Source organism: Pelodiscus sinensis, chromosome 9 (genome assembly GCF_049634645.1).
Source record: "Pelodiscus sinensis isolate JC-2024 chromosome 9, ASM4963464v1, whole genome shotgun sequence".
NCBI lineage: Eukaryota > Metazoa > Chordata > Testudines > Trionychidae > Pelodiscus > Pelodiscus sinensis.
In genome coordinates, this window is record NC_134719.1 from 55217536 (window position 1) to 55241981 (window position 24446).

General features: G+C 42.0%; 1 protein-coding gene and 1 long non-coding RNA gene across 4 annotated transcripts in view; one reads left to right on the forward strand and one right to left on the reverse strand.

The window, feature by feature from the left end:
- Positions 1-24446, reverse strand: part of HMCN1 (hemicentin 1) — a 360405-nt gene that overhangs the window by 146700 nt on the left and 189259 nt on the right. For all 3 annotated transcript variants that reach the window (XR_012906027.1, XM_075936754.1, XM_075936755.1), the window contains exons 27-39: positions 24214-24344; positions 23154-23301; positions 22492-22618; positions 21597-21751; positions 18275-18553; positions 14853-15134; positions 13094-13202; positions 11434-11603; positions 10302-10456; positions 8935-9058; positions 6587-6688; positions 4700-4876; positions 1307-1458 (exon numbers count right to left, since the gene is read on the reverse strand). Coding sequence is in view for 2 of the 3 variants with exons in the window: in XM_075936754.1 (XP_075792869.1) it covers positions 1307-1458; positions 4700-4876; positions 6587-6688; positions 8935-9058; positions 10302-10456; positions 11434-11603; positions 13094-13202; positions 14853-15134; positions 18275-18553; positions 21597-21751; positions 22492-22618; positions 23154-23301; positions 24214-24344 (2111 nt within the window). In the remaining variant the exon portion in view is untranslated. The remainder of the gene's footprint in view (positions 1-1306; positions 1459-4699; positions 4877-6586; positions 6689-8934; positions 9059-10301; positions 10457-11433; positions 11604-13093; positions 13203-14852; positions 15135-18274; positions 18554-21596; positions 21752-22491; positions 22619-23153; positions 23302-24213; positions 24345-24446) is intronic.
- LOC142830614 (uncharacterized) lies at positions 153-9393 on the forward strand. Its single transcript, XR_012906028.1, has 4 exons — positions 153-285; positions 5383-5454; positions 6244-6314; positions 9162-9393. It is a non-coding gene; the product is annotated as an uncharacterized LOC142830614 (long non-coding RNA).

The window sequence follows — 24446 nt, forward strand, 5'->3', positions numbered from 1 at the left end:
TCAAGTGGAGAAAACCAAGTACTGGAGGTCCACCCGATGAGATCACTGACGAGCACCTGGCAGCCACCCTGGAGACATCAGCATGATGCAGCAATTTCCATAGACTGGCATAGGAAGAAATTCCTATAAGAACTGAACTAAAAAACTATGGAATCAGAGTCCAAGATTCTGCTGCCAGCCCCCCAGGAGCTTCAGATGCGCATCTGATCAGGACTTCGCTCCCCACTCCCATCACTTGTGTACAGAGTACCTGGCCAGATTCTGTCACAAGCAACTTCCAGGCTGGTAACTATAACAATACACAGAACCTGAATGAATGGATGAATGAATGTTTATATGTATATGGGTTAAGTAGTTAAACAACGTTGTTTGCTTCTATCTTTTCTTTATTTTTTTATTATTATCTTTACAATAAATGTGGCTTTTTGCCTTATTCCCCTCATAAGATCCTGCTTTCTTTTATTTGGTACAACATTTCCAGGATCTGGGTTTCAGCCTCTCACTCTCAGCTTCACACCTATTTTGTCTTTCTCTATGCCTGGAACAATCTACCATTTTCTACCAGGTTCCCTCTCTCCCTTCTTTCAAATCTCTTCTTAAAAGCCACTTCTTCCAGAAATCATCCTTTCCATCTTCTCTTCTTCAACTCCCTCGACTGCTTTTTCCTCAACTATTATTTTGTGTCTCATCTTGGCTATCTCAACAGAAATCCTTCCTTAGCACGTACTTGTAACTTGCAATTTTACTGTAAAATAATGTATAACATTATTTATACATATAAAATACATATAGAATAATGTATAACAATGCCACTGGTTATCATTTTGACATTTCATCCATGATTATTATTCTCTGAATTAATACAATGAATATTTTTGTTTGCGTTTTCTATAATTGAAAAAGTGCTAGGTTGACAACCTCTATTTATCCACAGGTCAGGTTTTCACAGGCAGATGCAGTGCAAACTTTCCCAATGTGGCCTCGTCTTGACCTCAAATGAATCATCTCACAGAGGCAGCATGATTTAACCTCTTTTTTCTTTCATTCCTTGGCATCTCTAAGAAGTGCTAATTTTCGGGGTAGAAATCTCTTGACTGAAACCATCAATTCAATTCATAAAAGTCACAGGGAACAACCTTCATATCTGTGGTTACTATGAACACAGACTAGATTTGACCAGTAACTTTGAGAGGAAAGGCACTATCTGTCTCATTCAAAAAACTCTAAAAATCCAATTCCATTTAAATGAATTGGTTTTAACTACCCAAGTCAAGATACAAATAAAAACACAAGTACCATCAGTTACCTGCAGTCCATCAGAAAAGCTGGAAACAGGGCTACCATCTTTCAGCCAAGTTAGAATGGGTGTAGGGATACCTCTGGCTTCACATTCCAATCTCACTAGATTATTAACCACCACTGCCACCATCTCATTCCTGCCAGAAATTGATGGGGGAACTGAAAAACAGAATACATTTGAAATCACTAAAGAGGAATATAGATCAGAACAGAATTAAATGGGCCATGTACTTTTGGAAAGAGTTTTTTGTCCTGCTACTGCAAGGCAGTACATCATTTGTCATTTATCCACACTGTGCCAAATCCTGCTCTCTATACTTACATAAGCAGTCAAATAACTTCAGGAACTACTTGTGTGAGCACGGTGAGCAGGATGGGCCCATAGCCCAGAGGGCAGCTGTGAAACCAGAAATCACAAACATTTGAAAATGTTATCTCAGATGTTTACAATGCTGCATTCAGACCTTGTAAAAGATCATACCAGTTGAGTATTAAAGCACATTTTTTTCTAAATCTAATGAAGCAAATGCATACGCAATACAGTAAATTAACTATGTGAAATTGACATAAAAATGATCCTATCCAAGTGCCTACAAAACCTAGGTAATGAAAAATATCTTAATTACTCATCATAAATTACTTGCTTCGGGTAAATGGCTGGGTAGAATTATATCTAAAGGGACACTAAATGACTTATTCTGACCTTCCTTGTGACCATTTCCCAGGATGTTTGCTTTCCACAAACATGCAAATGACTGAAATTTTCTATTCCACAAATATTTGTAACCATGCAATTAAAAATCAAATGGATGACTATTTGTAGAAAACAAAATTTGGATGTGGATGTGGGAACTGTTTGACTCATCTAGTTTGGAAATTAAAACAGCATCATGTGACTTATCTCATCAATTACAACTAAGCAACATAGCTTAAATATTCAGTATCAGTAATAAAAATGTAACACTTGCAGTGACCTTTTCATGATTAATTAATATAAAAAGAAAAGCAAGTCATGATCTACTCACATATGTTCTATGTGTAGGAAAAAGAGTATGATAATCAGGTATATTATTCATGGCAAACTAGTGGCTCAACTGGATTAATGAGTGAACAATTTCTGGTAAACCATGATGCATACTATTAATTCTGCCTTATAAATAAGTTCTAGTAGAACCAGAAATTCTGGAAGATAAGCAGTTACGTACACTTTGCCTTAACAAACATCCATTGTTCTTCAATTCTTCCAAATGTTTTATAATGGTGAGAAACAACTACAAATATTTTTAGGTAATGAAATAATATTAATATGTTTCATTTGAATTCAAAAGATTTGGCACCTACAAATACTTTTATAACTCCCATCAATTTTAAAATTGAAGTATTGTTTTCCAAACAATGAAAACACAGTGATAATTTATGCTATAGCTACTATAACCAAAATACTGTTTCTACAACAGAGTTTGAATAAAAAGAGATATTAATGGGGTGAGATATGCACTTACATACAACAGTGATGAGTGTAGATAAAAATCAAGATAAGATAGATTTATGTTCATTAAACTCAATGTAACTTTTCCTATGTTCTGATATGAATCCTTTAGGGACCATTATCCCCTCATTGTTCTTAACTTTCATTTTAAACATAATGAAATGTTGAGAAATAATTTACACATTATGGCCATATTCATGTACGGTAAAAAAACAGTATTATGATCTCATGCTTCACAATGTAAACTGATCAATGGAAAGGTTAGAAAAGCTTCTCCTCCCAGACCCAAAAGGTACATATTGAACTGGTTAGGTGCATTTACTTTGATACAATCAGTACCAGGTGACATGTTTTAATCTGGAATGGCAACCAAACCCTGTGAGTTTAATCTACCTGGCTAACCCAAAGAATATTAAATTAAACTGAAACTCTATCATCCATAAAAAGAGGCTCATGTTCTTAGGAGTTATTATTTAATTTTTAGTTTCTAACAACAATAATGATCTTGGCACCAAACATTTCCTGGGGATTAATGAGTTGGTGGGATTAATTGCCTTTGGCTGTGTTTTGAGCCATCAAATTCTCTCAGATGGTCATTAATCCCAAGGAAAGGCACTGCCCAAAGTCATTACTGGTTAATTAACATTAAAAGGAATTACATACTGTTTGTGCATCTCGGTGGAAGAATATAACCCCGACACCATTATGCCAAATTATGGCTGCAGATTAGTGTGGAAAGCTTCCATTGAAATATGTTGTGTATGTGCATAGATCTGAAGGCGGAGTTTGGTTTAGGACTATAGATTAGCATGCAAGACCCCCTGAAACCAGTGCGGTCTTCAACTGAATGACAGGTTTTGATCAGGCTTTTATTGACTACAAAGACCAATGATTTCATTTTATACAACTAAATACAGTTTCCTCTAAAACCACTGAACTATGATTCAGTGTCTGATTTCTTTGTATACTATAATTACCTATTGTACGCTATATCTAGACTACAATCAGTACTTTCAAAAAAGCAAGCCGCTTTTTCGAAAGAGAGCACCCAGGCAGTCTGGATGCTTTCTTTCGAAAAAGCAGTTTGCATTACATAGCACCTTTTTTCGAAAGAGCATTTTCAAAAAAAGGCCTTTTTCCTCATAAAATGAGGTTTTTCATGGTCGAAAAAACTGCCGCGTTCTTTCAATTTACTTTTGAAAGAACACAGCAGCAGTCTAGATGCAGGGAAAGTTTTTTTGAAAAAAGGCCACTTTTTTTGAAAAAACCTTGTAGTCTAAACACACCCGTAGAGTTCAAAATGATTAAGAGTGAACAATTCCCCAGACCTTTTCAAATTGCTGACGCAGCAACACTTAAGTCTCTCTGACAGATTTGACTAACTTCCTTTCTCATATTAGAACTGACAAACATGTTCAATTGAGTTGCAACTCATGAAAGCTCATTCCATAATAAAACTGTTAGTCTTTAAAGCTATGTCAAGACTATGTAGAATTTTCAAAAAGGAAAATATCTTTCAGTCAAGCCCTTATTCCTCATAGAATGAGATACAGGGCCCCACAAAAGAGAGTGTTTGCCCTTCCGCAAAAAAAAGCAGAAGAGCGTATCTTCTTCTGACCTCAAAGTAGTCTGGATGCATTTTTTTTTAAACCCACTTTTTCAAAGAAAAAAAACCTGCTCTTCCTTAAAAAAGGAGGTTTACGTGGGTTTTTTCTTTTTCCCGAAAAAGGGGTGGGAAAAAACAGAAGAGCAAACACGTTCCCTGGAAGCCCCACAGTATAGACGTTCCCCACCTGGAGGGAAGTCGCTGCCTATATGAAGGAGAGTATTAAATATGTGTAACAGAAAAAAGCAGACAAATTGCACATAGATGCTTTTCCTCAAGCTGTTTTTATGATATGCAACACCTACCATGAACCCGCAGGCTGTAAAAGAGCTCAGCTGTTCCTGCTGTATTGATGGCCACACATTTATAAATGCCAGTGTCAGAGATCTGGACACTCTCAAGCTGCACAATTTGCCCCCTGTTCAAGAAAGTGACACTTGCAGCACCAGTGAGTGGTTGATTGTCTTTGTACCATGTGATAACTAAAATGTATATAAGACAGAGGGGAAAATTACTGACTGTATCTTTTTAATTGTCAATAACAAAAATAGCTGTATGCAATAATAGAAAAAAAAACCTTTCCAAATTATCTTAATACATTCAGAATTTGTTCAAATGCTGATTAAACTTGTCTAAAAGCTAACTAAAAATTAATTAATATTTATTGTGTTTAAAATGCAATAATCATACAATTATAAAGCTATGAGTGATAACTCTTAATATTGACTGTTTTGCGATTGTAACAGACCATAAGTGTTGAGGACCTAGCTCAATGAAAGGTCGAAAAGGTTTATCAGATGAAAGGTTTATCTGTTGAATCCCTTCTTACAATACCTACGTTTTCTATGAACATCTTCCATCCCAGAAATAAATTAGCCTGACTCTGACTAACTTGTGAGAACTGCATGCTGATCACAACACAAGATAATGTGACAATACCCTATTTTTTCAGTTATGTCAAACAAGGTGATTTGTTGTTGTTTTCTAGGCCAAATCCTGCCATCATTCAGTACAAAGAATTCTTATGGACCTGAACAGGAGACTTGGAGTAAGAATTATGGTAAGATATGGTAAAGTAGCATTATAGCACAACAGTGTAGTAATTAAGCTTTTTTGTAATTCAAGAACATTTGATACTCCATAGTGTTACGCACAGTTTTACTCCATGAAAAAGGGAATGAGATTTTCTTTTGTACTTCTATTTCCTGATCTTAACAGTTATATACTAGATTGTTGGTTGGGGGGGGGGGGGGGGCGATGTTTTTATTTTGTTGTTAATTTGGTTTATGTTTTTTGGGGGGTGGTTAAGTTAATCAAAGTCGAATTTTAGCTATGCACCGAAAAGTCATCATTTAGTAACACATGGCATTATAAGTAAGAGCTAGTAAAATTTTTTCTATGAATATAACCTATGTCACTGATCAGGGATCGTCAGTAACAGTGTCTGTTGGCCTGCACAGTCAGTGTCTAATGGCAATGTGTGAATCTGTTTGGTGCATGCACGTCCCAACCCCTTGAGTTCCATCTTTACTGTAAAGCTTCATAGATTGAACAATTTAGTAGAGGGAAGGAGGATGGGTAACGGAGCACCAGAGGGGTACACATCTTGAAGAACCTTATTTACTGCACAAGGGGAGAAACCCTCTCTGCTTTGGGTGCTGTCTCTGTGGGTGCTCCACTCTTGGCGATTGGCAAGCAGTGCTCCTACGGCGGGGGTGGGTGGGATGACTTTGGAGTGGAGTAATTGGTAGCGAGTACAGAAGACAGTACTGTGAGGCATAGGAGAGCATCAGCTGTGTCCTCTGGGACAAGTGCATAATGTTTGGCTAAAGCATGATGTTGGTTATAGGTACATTGTGAAGAAATGCCATGGATGTGGATACAGCATGGGTGGAGTGAGTGCACATAGATCCCAACCAGGTACTGCTACCAAAGATCTCCGATAAACAGCACCAGGGTACACTGTCAACGGGTGTGAAGCGTCCACAGGGACAGCACTTGAAAAAGAATTTTAAATTTCATGTACTGTACATCATTCAAATTTATTGGAGCTTCCCATTATTTATTCACTGTGTTACTGAGTTCACTAGTTTTAAACACTAAAGATTTATGTTCACACTAAAAATCTTAATTATCATCAGAAGCCTTTAAAAATGGATAACATGTCAACAGACTCATTTTAACATATATACCTGGCAAAGGATTCCCAGAGGCTTTACACTCAAGGTGGACTGGATTGTTCACCATAACTGTTTCATTTAACATCTTCCCTGCATTATCCAGACTGGGTGGTTCTGCGAAGGGACAGTAAAAACGTAGTTTAATTCATTTACCATTTTCATTCACACTCTTGACAAAATATCTGTAAATTAAGCACTTTGTTTACTGAAAAATGGTGCTTATTTTTCTGCTGAATGTCTGGGGAACCTTCCACAACTCCTTTTTGTAGGCTCTCCCTAGGTAAGATCCCATCTGCAGTTGTACCATTCTCTAGTGGTACAGACTCTTCAGCATTAACAGGAATACAAATTTATTTTTGTCAGTAAAGTTAGATGGATTTGACTCAAGATACACACAACTTGAGTAGGGTAAGCAGGGGTCAGTTTTGTAAAGTCTCCTTTCTAACACATTAAGCCTTCTGATCATGCTTGGCTTACACTATTAAAATGGCTATGCTGAACTGAATATTGCATAGAGCTTTAATAAGGCAAAGCACTTTACCTTATCTAGCCCACATAAGTTCTAGGTAGCAAATACAAAAGGCAGTGACATACCACTGTTGACAGGAAGATTAGAGAAAAAAGGCATGAGTCAGTCCCAGGAGAAAAGCAGCTGGAAATATCAAATATGTATGGCTTTAGAAATACAGAAAGAGCAAGATTCCTCTTTCCCGCCCTTATGTGGGTAGGTGCTGCAATCTCCCATTCAGTTGAACATTATTGTATTAACATGCATCTTCACAAATCAAACAGATACCAAGAAATCACCACGTCAACCTCTTTCCCACACAGGGGCCCCAATCCAACTCCCGCTGAAATCATCAAAAAGACACCACATGAGTTCAGTGGAAGTTGGCTCAGGTCCTGGCCAATAGTTCTGAAGCTTTGAGGTTCGTATATTTAAATCACTGTGTAGGGAGTCAGCATGACGCCCCCGTTGACCCAGAGGAGGAAACTCCCACAAAAAAAAGCCCCTGGGTGGGCGGTGCCAGAACCACTCAGCCCTGCCCACAGGAAACAGAAAATGAGAGCTGGGGGTATAAGAAGGGAAGCTCCCAACTCAGTCAGAGCCCAGCTGCTGAGCAGGGCAGAGGCTCTTCCCCAGCCCCAGCACAGGAAGGCCCTGCTGTGCCATGCTCCGCTGGATGACTGGGTTGGACCACCCAGGCCGTTGCTGGACCTGAATCCCAGGATACACCTGTGGAGGCCGCTGCCCGGGCCCACAGATCTACCCGGACCCTCCGGACCGGTGCAAGGCCCAGCCAAGTGGGCCAGACCCCTTACCTGCCTAGGGACACACTGCCAGTGCCACCATCCACAGCCGACACCAAGGAGCAGCACCCAAGCCAGGTAGACCCCAAAAGGGAACGGGGAAGTGGCCCATGGACAGCCGACCCCGGGGTGGCTGAGGACATGGAGGTCAGCTAGGCAGCGCATTATGGCTTGGAGCCCTGCTGACCCAGTGTCCACGTGCTGCCACTATTAGGGCCCTGGGCTGGGAAGAGGTGGAGTAGGGAGGGCCCGTGTCCCCCCTGCCACCTCTTCCGTTGGGTGGCAGGTTCCTCCTGTGGGTAAAAAACCCCTGTGCTTGTCGATTCTCTGCCACCAAGGAGACCCAACCCCTGGCCCTGCCTACACATAGGCTGGTGCCTTTAACCCTTGTAGACTATTTACCATTTACCGTATGGACTATTTGCCAGACTGTTGCTCCACCCTAACCAGGGCCAGGGCATATAGACTTCCAACAGGTTTATTCAAACTGGTTGACTGTTTATGGCTAGGACGTGGCCTCTAGACTACCAACTGGATTACCAGAGACTGCTTGATTGTTTGTTTGTAGCCCTTCCCTGCACAAGGCCAAAGCCTTTAGAACTGAGATTTAGCCTGCAGCCAGGCCTGGGGCCCTGGACTTAGGAGGCTCGCCCGGTAGTGAGTCAGTGTGGCCCCCCCACTGACATGAACAACTACACACTGTCAAACATTTATCAAGTTTACATGCAAATAATTCCTGAAATTCCCTTATTTCTCTTTCTATTGGTCAATCTCAAAATTAAAAATGCCTTCCAGAAGTTTGAAGAAATAAAGGAGCCTAACATATGAGAGAAAATATTTCTGCAGAAGCTTGTAAAGAATGCTTGTTTTCACAAGATTTAGGTCAGATCAGTAATGCTGCTAGTGGTGCCTTATTCCCTGGCTCAGGAACACAAAGTTTACTTACCAATGTCTTGGAGGCTCTTGGAGAAGAAGTGAATGGACGTGTTCGAAACTAAAAAGTGGCTATTTTAAGGGAGCTTTTTAATAACAGGATGAGACATCATTACCATGCACATGAAGACGAATGTGCTGCTGGGCTTCTCCTGCAGCATTTGTTGCCACACAGGTGTATCTACCAGCATCTTCCAGGAGGGCCTTGGCAATTTGCAGAATGCGGCCTGAAGACTCCAGCTGCCCCAAAACAGAAAAATAATTTTGCACTGTGACTCCGGACTTAGGCCTGCTACGGTACAAATTTACACTGTGTACAACATTCCATCTTCTTTTCACACAGGAAGCCTCGTTCCGAAGGCTGCAGAGATCCTGAGCCATAGGACTATGGTGACTGGCAACCTGATAAAGCTGTGAAGAGACCTGGGTGGCAAAGGGACAGGCTACTGCATGGGACTGCTGGCAGGATGCCAGAAGCCATTTCAGTTTACCATAGATCAGAGCAGCTTCAAGTTCCCTGCTGGAGATCATTGCGATGCCAAGGAGTTACAAGGAGAGGCTCCGATTTACACCAGATCAAGCCTCTGAGGGTATGTCTACACTACCCCCCTATTTCGAACTAGGGGGGCAATGTATGCATACCGAACTTGCTAATGAAGCCCGGGATTTGAATTTCCCAGGCTTCATTAGCATAAAGCCGGCGCCGCCATTTTTAAAAGCCGGCTAGTGCGAACCCCGTGCCGCGCGGCTACACGCGGCACGGACTAGATAGTTCGGATTAGGCTTCTAATCCGAACTATCTGTACGCCTCGTGGAACGAGGAACGTGGAACGAGGTGTACAGATAGTTCGGATTAGGCTTCCTAATCCGAACTATCTAGTCTGTGCCGCGTGTAGCCGCGCGGCACGGGGTTCGCACTAGCCGGCTTTTAAAAATGGCGGCGCCGGCTTTATGCTAATGAAGCCCGGGAAATTCAAATCCCGGGCTTCATTAGCAAGTTCGGTATGCATACATTACCCCCCTAGTTCGAACTAGGGGGGTAGTGTAGACATACCCTGAGAGAGCTACCCAAAATTCCCCAATGTCTCCCAACAGTTAAAATCTTACTATCCAAAGACAGTAGAAATTAAAGGAGGCAAATTGACACTGATGCTTAGAGAGAAATGTACATCATCCTGCTTCCAGTCAGAATGCGTGGTACTGTTCCCAATAGCTATCCAAATTGGAAAAGATGGTCACTTCTGGAGAATAAGGTACAGCTCAGATTTGCGGACATCGCATCTACAAAGCAGATTTCCTGCAAACACCGCATATGGATTTCTAAATGGGATTCACACAACAAAACACTGCAAGTCTAATCCTAAATTCTTTAATTAGTCAAAACTCCCAGTGAGTCATTGCATTTTCTATACCATGCATGTGTGTTAGTACTTCAGTGTAACTATCTTTCATACTTTTGATGCCATACAAGCATTGTGCTTACTCGGATGTTTCCTCTGGCTGTGTTTACTGGCAGGCCATCTTTTAACCATGTAATGGAAGGGCTGGGAATACCGTTGGTTATGCATTGCAGTGTCATGGGTTTGTATACCACCACAGCTCTCTCAGAAGGACCAGAAGATTTAATTGTTGGAGGAACTGCAAGATATAACACAAAGATAAATCACTTTGTGAAAGTATGTAACGTGCAGCCTATAGGATATCTCAAGTACAAATGGCTCTTATTACAGTAAAACTCCATTGGTCCGGCATCTGATGGTCCGGCACTCCTGATGGTCCAGCACCATCAGGAACCCGGAAGTGCTCCGGGCAGCCAACCAGCTTCCCCGATTCAGCCGCTGCTGAAACTGACCAGTGGCTGAATCGGGAAAGCCGGGGGCAGAGCAGCTGTAGTGCTGCTGGTAGGTCCCGTAGCATTGCCCCTCGGTGCTGCGGGACCAACCTGGCAGCACCCCAGCTGTCCCCGATTCAGCCGCTGCTGAAACTGACCAGCCTGGTCAGTTTCAGCAGCAGCTGACTTGGGGACCCCTGGGGCAGAGCAGCTGGGGTGCTGCTGGGTTGGTCGAGTAGTGCTGCCCCTTGGCGCTGTGGCACCAACCTGGCAGCACCCCTGCTGCTCTGCCCCAGGCATCCCCAAGAGCAACTGAGGTGCTGCCGGGTTGATCTCGCAGCGCCAAGGGGCGGCGCTAACAGACCAACCCGGCAGCACCCCAGCTGCTCTGCCACAGGTGTCCCGATTCAGCTACTGCTGAAACTGACCAGCAGAGGCTGAATCGGGGATGCCTGGGGCAGAGCCGGACTATCGGAAGGGGGGTCTATGAGGAGGTCTGGGGTGGCATCCCCCCCACACCACCTTAGACCCCTCATAGCCCCCCCTTCTGATAGTCCGGCATATTTGATAATCCGGCACCACCTGGGTCCTAATGGTGCCAGATTATCGGAAGTTTACTGTATTACACTTCAACTCACTTGTTGTCACCAATTTATCAGAACATTTCTGCACATTTTACAGTTTTGTGTAAAACTACAATACTTTCTTGCTAATGAAGGTACAACATTATTTTAATCTAAAGCCAGTCTGCTGGTCTTTTCCTCTCTTGTGTAGTGTAACATACCATGCACAGTAATATCCAATTCCCTTTCATGGTCTCCTGCCTTGTTTGTTGCTACGCACTTATAGCGGCCAGTGTCTGACACTTGAGCCCGGGAGATGAGAAGTTTGCGTCCATTTAATAAGATCTTATATCCATCTCCTTCTTTGACTGGCTGGCCATCTTTCAACCACCTAGCAGGAAGAAAGCAAAATCTTAAGACACTTATTTTGTTTAAAGTAGTTGACAGTCCAGAAATGTGCTTCTGTAAACTATAAATGGGAAGCTGCAGTACAACTATATCTATTTTTCAAAGAAGCCTGAAGATAATACATCGATTTCTGCTCTTTGGAGCTCACAGATATAAGTGAGGACCTGAAGCGAGCTACCAGGAAATGGAGAAGCAAACACCAGAGAAGGGGAAAGGAAGGAGGCTGTAGAAAGCACAGCTGCCAACTAGGAAGAGGAGAGGGGCCTGAAGTAAAAGATTCCATGCACGAGGGACCAGAGTTACCAGAGGAGGGGCATGGGCGGGAGGTGAATCCCCACTTTCGGGAGGAAAGCCTGCCAGACCTTCCTCTTGTGCCCAAGGCCCAGCCCTGCATGCCAGAGCCCCTCATGCCCCATTAAAAGGAAAAGCCCCAAAGGACCAGAGAAGCCCTGGCCTGCCCGCACCAATCACATCAGGCCAAGCTGCTTCTGCCTCCCTCTAGCACCAGACGGAGCTGTTCTCCTGGTCTCTGAGCATCAGGCTGGCCCCAGTGCCTGTCAGCATTGCAAGTGAGGGCTCCTCCAGGATTTCAACTGGGAAGTCTCTGAAGCTCAGGACACACTTCCTCAGCTAGGGGAAGAAGCCTGCAGTCTAGACATAGCCCTACTGGGCATGTAGTGGCAAAGAAAAAGAATGGATTTCCTGAACAGCCTTGGCTGAGAGCCAGCTGGCTTTTAGCTCAAGCTGTAGAGGCTCATGCACTAAGCTCCTCTCAGCATTACACCTGGTTGAGACAGTAGCCTCCCTGAGCACTAGACTGGCCCAAGTGCCACCAGTTGAACCAGATAAAGATGCCAGGCCCCTCAAGTGCTGGCCTGGCCCCAGCACTGCCAGAGTCAGGCTGGCCCCTGTGCTTGGCTGAGCCGTCAGCCTCCCAGAGCACCAGGCCAGTCCCACCACCAGGCCCAGACAGCAGCTTCCTCTAGTGCCAACTCCTCTTGTCCTGAAGGCCCCAAAACTCCACTGAGTCCCAGCAGCAGTGCATTGGCTCTCTCTATCACTCCTCACCCCCCTGGACAGTGAGCAGTGGGGCCCTTTGGGGGTGGAGGAGGCAGTGTAGTTCTCAGGAAAGTGGGGGGCACTGCGACAATTGTCCAACAGCAGATTGGTGGGGAAGGCAATGCCCGCCGCCCATGAGGAGGGAGAAAGGACACCTCAGGAAGAAGAGTCATTAATGGAGTTCTGCTGCTTCTGCTGGTCCCTGGAATATTTACTCTGGCATTACCAACAAGGCTAATCTTAAAAAGGGGGAAAATTCTGACCCCACTGACATCAAAGTTTTGCCAACAAGGCCAGGATTTTACACACAATGTTTTCGTCTATGATCAAATGGTATGGTCAGTGCAGAATGATTATTTCCAAGCTCATCTAAGCAAGATGTGGCATTCCTAACTGACATACCAACCCCCTTACATGATAGTCGGTGGAGGGGTTCCCAACGCTGGACAATCCAGTTCCAGAGGGCTATCAAGGATCACAAAGTAATCTGAAGCTTCTTCTCCCCCTTCTACAAATGGTGGGACTGTAGAGTGATAAAAACACAACAGAAGAAACATTTAAACATCAGAAAATGTGTCAAAAGCAACTACAAATGTTAAAATATATATTTTATCAACAGCACCAACCTCCCATTGGGACAGGGTATTAGACTGGGTTCAATATACAGAGTTTTAGCCTTGCAATGAAGAGCACTAAACAGATGGTGTCCACTGTCCTACCATTTTTATTGGCCTTGTATGGCACTTGATTTATCTAAAGCCAGATTCTACTAATTCTCTCTATGCACGGAAAAGGAAACGAGGAGGCTTGTCTGCCACTTCTTCACAAGGCCCAGCTGCTCCATCTCTTTGCTTCCGGGGATGCAAGGCATGCCTAAGGGAGTGGGAGGATGGGGAGGATGCAGGCCACCTCATTCACAAACCAGAAAAGCTATTCAGGGAACAATAAGCTGGATAGACTGCATCTGGAAGCCTGTGGGCCATTAGTGCTCCCATAGAGTGGTGTGTCTCAATACACATCTGTGCCTCCAAGGCATAAACAAGCCCTTAAAAATAGTAGCACCTACAATGGGGAGGAACCTACGGCCTGTGGGTTGGATCAGACCTGAAGCTCCACATGATCCTGCAAGGCTCGGGGTTCCCTATTTCCACAGTGGGGCAAGCCAGCCTTAGCAATCAAGGCAAGCTGCCAGCCAGATCCAGCCTACAGGGGAAGAAAGGGGCTCTGTGTGTTGCAGAGAAGCACTCCCTGAAGGCATGGCCCTCCATCACTCCCATTGGCCAGGAATCGCAGCCAATGGGGGCAGTGGAGAATCATGGGGGGCAGTGCCTGAGCATAGAGCCATCTGTGCTCCCCAGACTACTCCTGCTCTCTCCTTCCTTCCTAAACCCCATACTCTCACCCCAAGCCCACTCCTGCACCCTACTTTCCTTCAAGACCCTGGCAACCCCTTCCCACACTCTGAAAGCCTCATTTCTGGCCCCACCAGCCCATAGTTTGCAGGGGCTACAAAATCTACTAGCCCCAGACCCCCAGAAGTTGATCTGGGCCTGGGGGGTTAAGTCTTGATGCTTGAGGGGAATTAGATAAATGCCTTTTTTTTTCTGTTTCTCAGTTGGAGGCCAGGTCAAAGAGGGAGGATTTTTTTTTGTTTGGTTGGTTGGTTTTTTGACTGTTTGTTGGTTTGAAATCTCACTTGTGTGTGATGCCCAACTGACCTACAATATAAACCACCTTACTCTTCTGGAAGTTGCTATTTCATGACCAATATTTGTAGGAGTCATATATAGAGATGGTCCAAGGAGGCAATGTGCAGAGGTAGACTGGAGTGAAGGTGTCAATGGAAAGAGAGAAACATTTTTCAAAGGTAAGTTTAGGATCTGCATAATGCAGGCAAAAATGTATAGTCAGTCTAAAAATTGAAAACCCCCTTGATATTATTCGATTTATTTTGCAGCTGTGATTCTTCTTTCATCCCTGATTTTAATTAGTCGAAGGGGGAATTCGTCTCTGTGTGATGCTTCATCTCTGAAGTAGTCTGAAAGCAGCTGCCCACATTAAATCTGATGCTTGAACCACTGACTGGACTGCAGTTTTGTGACACCAGCAAAAACAAATACAGATTTAATTCTGTTGCAAGTTTTACAAATAAATTGTTCTTCTGCTCACACACCTAAAATTTCAACATCATATTTAATTTCTTTTTCTCCTGCTCTGCTGGTGGCCACACATATGTACTGTCCGCGGTCAGCCTCTACAGCATTCAAGATCTCCAGTTTCTTCCCCCCAGACACAATGCGGAGGTTATCACTTGCTTTCACAGGCACGCCGTCTTTTAACCAGGTCAGAAGAGGAGGGGGGTTGCCACCAGCTTTACAATCCAATGTCAGTGAATTCCCAGCAACCACCTGCTTGCTCTGGACTGTGTCAGAGCCACCCTCAATAACCGGAGGAACTAGAAAAAGGGGAAAAAATATATTGCAAGCTATTAACTTTACAACCTGAAAACTTATTAACAGCACATGGGTCAGTTCCTCCCAGCCCTCTCTGGCTCTATCTAATTTTATGTTATATCTTATTTTATGTGAGAAATCTTTTGTCAGAACAGGCTAAGACAATGGACTCTAAAGAACAGTTAACAATTTAATAAACAAATGCCATAAAGGATTGTTCACCACTATATTAAAAGACAATGAGGTTCTGAGGTGGAAGAATAGAGACCAAGAGTCTTAAGTCAGGTGTGACAGTGGCAGACCAATGGGCTAGATTACAGCAAGGCCCCACTGAACAGTCTGGGTTGCAACCAGTCTGGCTTATCTGTGGCTTAGTATAGTTAAAATAGTTATTAAGAGTGGTAAGAATGAATTTCAATTTTATGGAATGCTTGTAGGATACTCTATGGATTAACCCTACTTACATTTATATCATGGGTGGCCCATGAGCCAGACGTGGCTTGCCAGAGTTAACCCCTGGTGGGCCACTGGGCGCTTTATTTACCTGCATCTCCACAGGTGCGGCCACTTGTAGATTCCATTGGCTGCAGTCACCATTCCTGGCCACTGGAAGCTATAGGAAGCAGCGCAGGCCAAGTTACTGCTTCCCACAGCTCCCATCGGTGGGGAACAGAAAACCATGGCCAACGGGAGCTGTGAGCGGCCGTACCTGAGGACATGCAGGTAAATAAAGCATCCAGCAGCCTGCCAGGAACTCATCCTGGTGAACCATGTCCGGCCTATGGGCCACTTAATGCCAGATTTATAACCAGAGTTATAAGGTAACATCTAAATGTTTCCTCTGGAGCTATTAAAAAGTCTGCTACGACTGTAAACCCCACATAGCAGGAGAGAAACATTATCAAGTGTGAAATACCAGCTTACTACAAGAGATGCTGTCTCTTCCCCCCAAAAGAAGGTATACAGACATTAGACAAACCATTATGGACAAAAGGCTTATTGATTGCTTCCCCTACAATCCTGAAGAGGATATGTGCCCAAACCCTTGTCCCATCAAAGCTGAAATAGGGAGGGGGAGGGAATAAAAATATCTGTTGAAGAGAATTTCTTATTCCTATAGAATGAAGTTTAATAAGGACAAATGCAAAGTACTCCAATTAGGAAGGAACAATCCGTTTCACACATACAGAATGGGAAGCAACTGTCTAGGAAGGAGTACGGCAGAAAGGGATCTAGTGGTCAGAGTGGACCACACGCTAAATACAAATCAACAGTATGACACTGTTGCAAAAAAAGCAAACATAATTCTGGGAGGCATTAACAGAAGTGTTGTGAGCAAGACATGAGAAATCATTCTTCTGCTCTGCTCTGTGCTGATTCGGCCTCATTTGGAATATTGAGTCCATTTCTGGGCATCGCATTTCAAGAAAGATGTGGAGAAACCGGAGAAGGTCCAGAGAAGAGCAACAAGAATGATTAAAGGTTTAGAGAACTTGACCTGTGAAGGAGGCTGAAAGAATTGGGCTTGTTTAGTTTGGAAAGGAGAAGACTGAAAGGGGACATGATAGTGGTTTTCAAGTATCTAAAAGAGTGTCACAAGGAGGAGGGAGACAAATTGTCCTCCTTGGCCTCTGAGGCTGGGACAAGGAGCCATGGGCTTAAATAGCATCAAGGGAGATTTAGGTTGAACATTAGGAAAATTTTCCTCACCGTTAGGGTGATTAAGCACTGGAATAAATTGCCGAGGAAGACTGTGGAATGTCCATCTCTCAAGATATTTAAGAGCAGGTTAGATAGACATCTATCAAGGATTGTCTAGACAGTGCTTGGTCCTGCTTTGAGGGCAGGGGACTGAACTCGATGACCTCTCGAGGTCCCTTCCAGTTCTAGCATTCTATGATTCTACAGAATGCTGAGGGACCAGAATGTTTAAGCAAATGCAAGGAGTCCCCAATTGTTTTACCTGCATTAGTTCTAAAAGATAAACTGAGTCTGTTTATTATAAACATTTCTATTGCCTTTTGAAACCTGATTGTAACTCATCTATGGGTACGTCTAGACTGCGGAGCTATTTCGGGATACCAGAAGTATTCCAAAATAGCAACGCCGCGTCTTTAAATGCTCCTACTATTTCCCACAATAGCGGGCGCACTATTCTGGTGTCCTTGTAACCCTCATTCCGTGAAGGTTAAGGGATTTGTCGGAATAGTGCCTTATTTTGAAATTTGGCACTAAATTTCAAAATAAGCTCTTTCGACCTAGACTCGGAATAAGCAACACAATTTGCATAGTGCAAATTGTGTAGCTTATTCTGACAGAAGGGTGCTTTAACCTTGAAGCCTTTATTTTTGTTAGTTAATAACTCCTTAGTTAGTTTGTTACAAAGCATTGTCTTTGGTTTGAGAAGTGAGTACACTTGATTTGGGGGTTAATGACTGGTTCTGTGGGATTGGCAGTAACCTGAATACTATTGTGATTTTTGGGATAAAGCCATCATCTGCCAGAAAGTCCAGCTTGCTGGAATGGCAAGACAGACCAGAATGCCCAAGGCAGTGACTCCCTGGTAAAACTATTATAGTGTTCTAGGCGTTCACACTTATTATTGGATTGGTGAAATCTAACTATAGGGAACTACAGAGGTTTTGCCCTGCTTCTTGACAGTCTGCCCAGAGGTTGGAATCCATAATAATGAGCCATTCCAGACACGACTGTCAGGAAACTAAACATTCACTCCAAAACGTTATTTCAGACAAACACTGTGCAGGGTATACATGCACGCATGATAGGAGGGAAAAATAGGGTGGGGAGAGAGAGAAGGGATTTGTGAGTGGAAAGTAATTTTAATATTTCCTATTTATAAAAACTTCCCTCTGACCACCCTGAAGACAGAAGCCTTGTTTCATAGCTACATAAATGATATTAGACATAGCACAGGCTGTGACAGTGTAAGTTTTCCTTTGCTGTCTTGTTAAAGTATCCCAAACTGTAGTTTCAGTGGCCAACTCTGAGCAAGAGAACACTTCAGTCCTTCGGGAAGCACCGCACAACCTACCTCTATGAGGATGCAGGTAGGGTGCTGAATACGCATGTTTTATAAGCCACAACCAAAGGTGAACAAGCATGTTAAATAAACTGTCTTTACCATAGACATCCACTTGATATATTTTTTCAGCAGTGCCAGCAATGTTGGTCACCAGGCAGGTATACTTAGCAGAATCTGAGATTTGAGCCCGAGGAATCTGAAGGAACTGCCCCTTGTCCACATACAGAGCTTCTGGACTAGAAATAATTGGGCGTCCATCTCTGTACCACGTAATGGCCGGGGCTGGGATTCCTCTGGTTTCACATTCTAGCTTTATTAAGCTGTTGAGCAATGGGGATACCTCGGTGGTAATATTTCCTCCCTTAATAGTAGGTGGGACTATTTCAAAAGACAAAACAACAGCATTAAGACCATAGAGTTTACATTAGAACAAATTAGTGTCACTAAAAACAAGTTAAACATTACATTGTTGAAAGAATTAAAGAACTTTTGGGCTCATTAGATCTCCAGTATCCCCAACACATTCACCAACGCAGTTATTCACTTTCAGCACAAACATCTGTGGCTCACTAGGAGTTTTGCGCACGTAAGATAAATGGAATCTAATAAAAAAGGGCCACACCATGCCTTAAGGCACAGCCCATTTCGTCATCTGCAGGTCCCCAATGTGTCAGTTGGGCAAGCCCTTCTATATACTTTTAGGATACACTTACTCCTATAGGACATGCCCGGTTTCTAACCCATCTTTTGCAGGTAAGTCTAGACCAGTCCCTCCACTGTTCAGTCAGCTAGTTCAGCCACTGAAAATAATGACCTGTTTTTCAGAAGGGTTCCTGTTGAATTCTGTGGGAAATGCGGGTTACTCAGCACTTCTGAAAATAAAATCATTTACATATAAACCTAAACAAGCACTTAGGAGCCTTGATTTACACTTCTGTTTTCTGGAAATCTTGACTCAGAGTCACGCATCACTTGCTGGTCAACAGTCCTTACATTTTTCTAGCAAACAAGCTTTCATGTTAAATTATCCATGTAAAGAGTTCAGAAATCTTTAAATACACGTTGCAATTGGCAAAACCTAAGTTAACTGCTTTACTGCTCCTGAAAGTACCAGATACATACACACACACACACCGGCAGACACACACCTTCTCCACTGTCAAACATACATGGCAGACCCTAACATTTGTCATGGAATGTTTATTTAAAATGGCAGCACAGAAAAATAAAGTGGGGGAGGAGAGGATTAAACCAATAAGCAGGGTGTTGAAGGGTACCAAATTATAGTACAGTTTAATCCTGGTTAAATAATTAAAATATAAATTAAATACATCTATAAAATATGCTAAAACTTACGTAAATGAGACAAAAAGGTTTCAGCAAATGCATGCACATACAGAAATTGAGAACAGTTGGAACAGTTTTAACATGCTATCTTGAGAAACTATGAAAGACAAAACAATACCTCTCTGTCTCTTCTAAACCACAGCAATACTAAATACTGGGAGCAGAACAACATACTCACAGACACTGACTACACCAAGATAAAGACAACAAAATAGCAAATACAGCCACACAGTATTTATAATCCTGGCTGTCATCCAGCTCTTAAAATTCTCAGTTTCTCCATATTACCAGTCTCAGGGGGAAAATCCTCCTCAAGAATTTCATTTCAAGTATCTCTTCAACTCCAAAATTTTAATAATAAGTTGCTGAAGCTACATGAAGAATTTGAAATGAACAATTCTAAACCTGTTCCATGGTGAATTCTCCTGGGTGTGAAGGAAATATCCAAGAGGACTAAAGAGCAAAGGAAACTAAGATCTAATAGGAAATTAAGCCCAGAGCCCCTTTTATCTCTGTGCGCATCTGTCCACATATCCAGGTTCATACCTTTGACATTAATGGGTATCTCCTTTGCCTCCCTAACTACTGTCCAATTTATCTCCTCCCTTTGTTTTCAAAGACTATGAATGTGTTCGCTGCTCACATTACTTAATTTTTTTCCTCCAGCTCTCTGCTCAATCTCCAGTCAGTCTTGCTTTCTTTCCATTCCAGTGAACCCGTCCTAACCATGGTCATTAGTGATATCCTGTAACTGTTTTGCCAGCACATCACTGTTTTCCTATCTTTTACAACTGTCAAATTTAACCTCTTATAACTCACTTTTTGCCAGGCCCAACGTAATCTTGTTCCCAACCAGTGATCCTTGTAAGCTGTGCACTTGTGCAGTCACTCAGGAGAAACTCCGATACCACCCAGCTGATTTGGAGAGTACTCACAGCTAAGTTGGTTGTTTCTATTGGTGGTGCACATGAACGTGCTTTAGTGCATGTAAAAAAATTATTCTGCAATGGATGTAAAAAATCCACACGTGTATGGAAAAGATTAGAGGGAACATTGTTCCCAACTATCTCTCTGCTCTCCTTTTTCCTTACACGCCTCCCAGCTCGCAGGCTTGTCTGGTCCTTCACCAATGCTGCCTCTTCCAAGTGGAAGACTCTCCTCCCTCTTTGTATTTGCCAAGCATGAGAGTTCATTCAAACTTATTTCTCCCAGGAATCTTTCTGAAGCTATTCTTGCCACCAATAATGATCATACCTGCCCTTGCCTAAACATATCCCATTAAGTAGCTTCAATTGGCTTTGCTCGGATTGTCCTTATCTTGCAATGAAGATGCCTTATTCTGTTTGTAAAGCACCAGATAACTGTGCTAGATAATTGCGTCAATAATTAATAATAAATAAATGTTAATGTAGTTAGCTCTGCTGGGCCAGATTCTCAGATCTCAAAAATCAACATAGTTTCATGAAATCAACAGAATTCCACCAAATTATGACATTGATGAAGGAAATCCTCTAAATCTATGGCTCTAACTCTTTTGGAATGCTGTATATTCTAAGCCATTCTGTGCTACATTTTCTTCACAGACCAGTTTTACACCAGTGTAACAATACTGGCATTAGCAATCATTCTTCTGATCTACACTGGCATAAATTGAGGAGAGTCAGGCCCACAAAACCCTAAATGCATCCCCTCCCCCATTTCCCTTAAAATCATTTAAATTAAAATAACTAGATGATATCATATTTCAATTTATATTAATTTCATAATGATCTGAGAAACTACAGGTTTATGAAACTGCTCCAAAACACTTTCAATGACTAAAAAAGCCCCCCAAAATATACCGAAAGCTGGTTCAGGCCCCATTCCAGCAAAGATTTATGCACATGCTTAACTTCACACATCAGGGACTCCTATGGAGATCAAAGGAATGACAGATATATGTAAAGTTAAGGATATGCACAGTTATTTGCAGGATCGGGGCCTTAATCTGCATATTGTTTCCCGTCAAAACAGAAACCTATTTTATTCAACAAAACAAAAGAACACCTAATCCCGGAGAACTCTTTTAATTTACCATGGATGACCAGCTTGACCTCCTTGACTTGTTTGCCAGCAGCATTGGTCACACTGCATTGATAGCGGCCTTTGTCGAGTCTTCGAGCACTCTTTATGCGTAGAACTTGTCCTTTGTCTAGGAGCTCAATATTAGGATCTTCCAAGAACAGGGGCCTAAAGAAAAACAAAATCCCCACATCCCTCAAATAGTAATAAAAACGATTTGAATAAAAATAATATTTGGCACTAGAACTGAACTTTTCATGCAAAGAGCTAAAATTGCTATACAAGGGTAGTGAGCCATCATTATACATTTTACAGAAAAAAAAAAGGCACAAAATACTTAAGTTTTGACCAGGTCATACAGCATGTCAGTGGCAGAGCCAGACTAAAATCTCCTGATTCCCAGTCTCTTTCTCTAATAAATATCTCTGTTTAGTAGCTAAAAGCTCTAAAGTCTATATATCAAAGAATACCAAGCAACTGTCACATCAGGATAGCAGGTGTTGCTGACCAAGAACCACATTATGAAATATTAATGCTATTTTCAGCCTATGTATAGCGCCATTTTGATTTTCAGCTAACATTTGCACTGCCAAAATTCCTCGAATAATCTATGGAATGGCCTCAAAGGAGTGGCTGGGCATTTGTCTTGGTTTGTATGTTGTCTGGTTTCACCCACCATAAATCTACACTGTATGTGCCACATTACTTACCAATTGGCATTTCACTATAAACAGCAAGTTGATACACTTAACCACACAACATCAACATATAACTAGTACAAGTCTTAATTGATTACAATGGTATATGACCGATTGACTAGTTATAAGCAGAACTTGATAGTACAGTGCATCTATCTCCTCTCTCCCACACCATAACGTTCTTGCCACAAACAAAGAGGAAGTACTTACTTGCCATCTTTGAACCACTGAATGACAGGAAAAGGAGAGCCTTTGACTTTACACTCCAAACTAGTCCCTTGGTTGAGAGTGACTGAAACTTCCCCTGGTGTGTCAGCACCTTTTATGTTTGGTGGAACTTGGAAAAAGAAATGTCACATTAAGTACTAAACATGGTGAACATGATGAAAACTTGCTGACAAGGGCACTAACTGAACAGATTAGACCATGGAGGCCATCATTTCAGGATGACCATGTTATCAATATATGCAGCAAGCTTCAACCTTCACTGTGAAGTGAATGCTGCAGCTGCTCTTCTATAGCACATTTCTATTATGCCTACGATCCCTCGTGTAGAAAGCAATTCTGCACAAGTGCTGGGGAACAGACTCTATGGCACAAGAGAATCTTTCTAGCTTGTCTTCTGGACTCCATTAGTGAAATATGCACAAGACACTATGATAAAATATCTTGTATCAGAATTCAGAGATGGAAAACAGCATTTTGCGTATAGTACCAATAAGATGACAAAATTCAAACAGCATAAGGTGTTACTGTGTGGCGAGACCCTGTATCCTGTATTTAACAAGACAAAGAAAAAGCTGCAGTGTAATGACTTTACATATCAAATACTATTTTTATGGATTATCAACTTTAAAGAGCACAATACTAACCTAGCACATCTACATGAAATAGCTTCTCAGAACTTCCAGCTATGTTTGTTGCTTTGCATGAATACTGTCCACCATCAGCGGTAGCAACCTTAAGGAGCTTCAGTATCTTCCCATTGTGTGATATTTGGAGAGTATTGCTTTCCAAAACCTTAAAAAAATCAAAGAGATCAGCATTGTGTGGTCCAAGTTACATAAGCCAATGACGGTGTCTGGACTTGAAAAGACGGTGGCAGTTTTTCTTAAACAATAATGTATTTTACTCAATGTCCCTTCTCTATCAAACCCATAATACCTTCAAAGAACAATACAGGCTACCAAACATAACTTGTAAGTAATTACATAATAATAGGCAGCTAACTGTATGGCACTATTATAATTATTGCAGTTGTGTGATAATAGGATAATCAAATCTTTTTTTCCCTTTGCTGCTGGGGTAAAACAGTTGTATTTCTTTATAAAGTGCTTTAAGATGGTTTTGGGAGAGAGTGAGGCTAAGTATTGCTTTTCTGTTGCTATGATTTAATGAATGGATGAGCTAGTTTATTACCTGTACACAACTGATTATTGCTGCAGAGAGGGCTAAACAATGTGATGTATGTAACCATATATTAAATTAGTTACCTAGGTGCCCAGTGCTTGTGCATGCATGTTTTTATTGCTGCTTAAATCGAAGGTCAGGTCAATATTACAAATTTCTGCTGGCAGAAGATATGATGCCTGGTCAACACAACAGCATCTGAATACATGCAAGTTATATTTGCAAAATTGTGTGTTTGCCAGTATAGCTTGTTTTGCTTGTAGAGGGTGATTTTATTGCTACAGAGCTCAGTGTTTCCAGTATAGCTGTGTCCAAATTACAAGCGCTTTTCCAGTATAATATAATGGTATCCTATACAAGTAAATTACTACTTGTACATTTTAATTTATTTAAATGAGCTCTCTCCTCAAGCACTAACCAAAAAGGCTTTAGAAAGCTAATATGAAATCTGCTGGAATTGGCTTTTGTACCTTTAAGGTCATTTTTATTTGCATAAAATAAACAAACAGTAGTTGTACATACCTGGACATCATCTTTATACCATGTGATGATGGGAAAGGGGTTGCCTGACACTTCACAGATGAGATTCACAGGCTGATTAACCACTACAGATACATTTGTCACCTTTTCTTGATCTTGAATTTCAGGAGAAACTATAATAAATTATGATAAGCAAAGATTTATGTATTAAAAATGCCATGGACATCTACGTAAAGCAAAATAAGGGTTATCTTAAAGTTCTATACAATATTTTC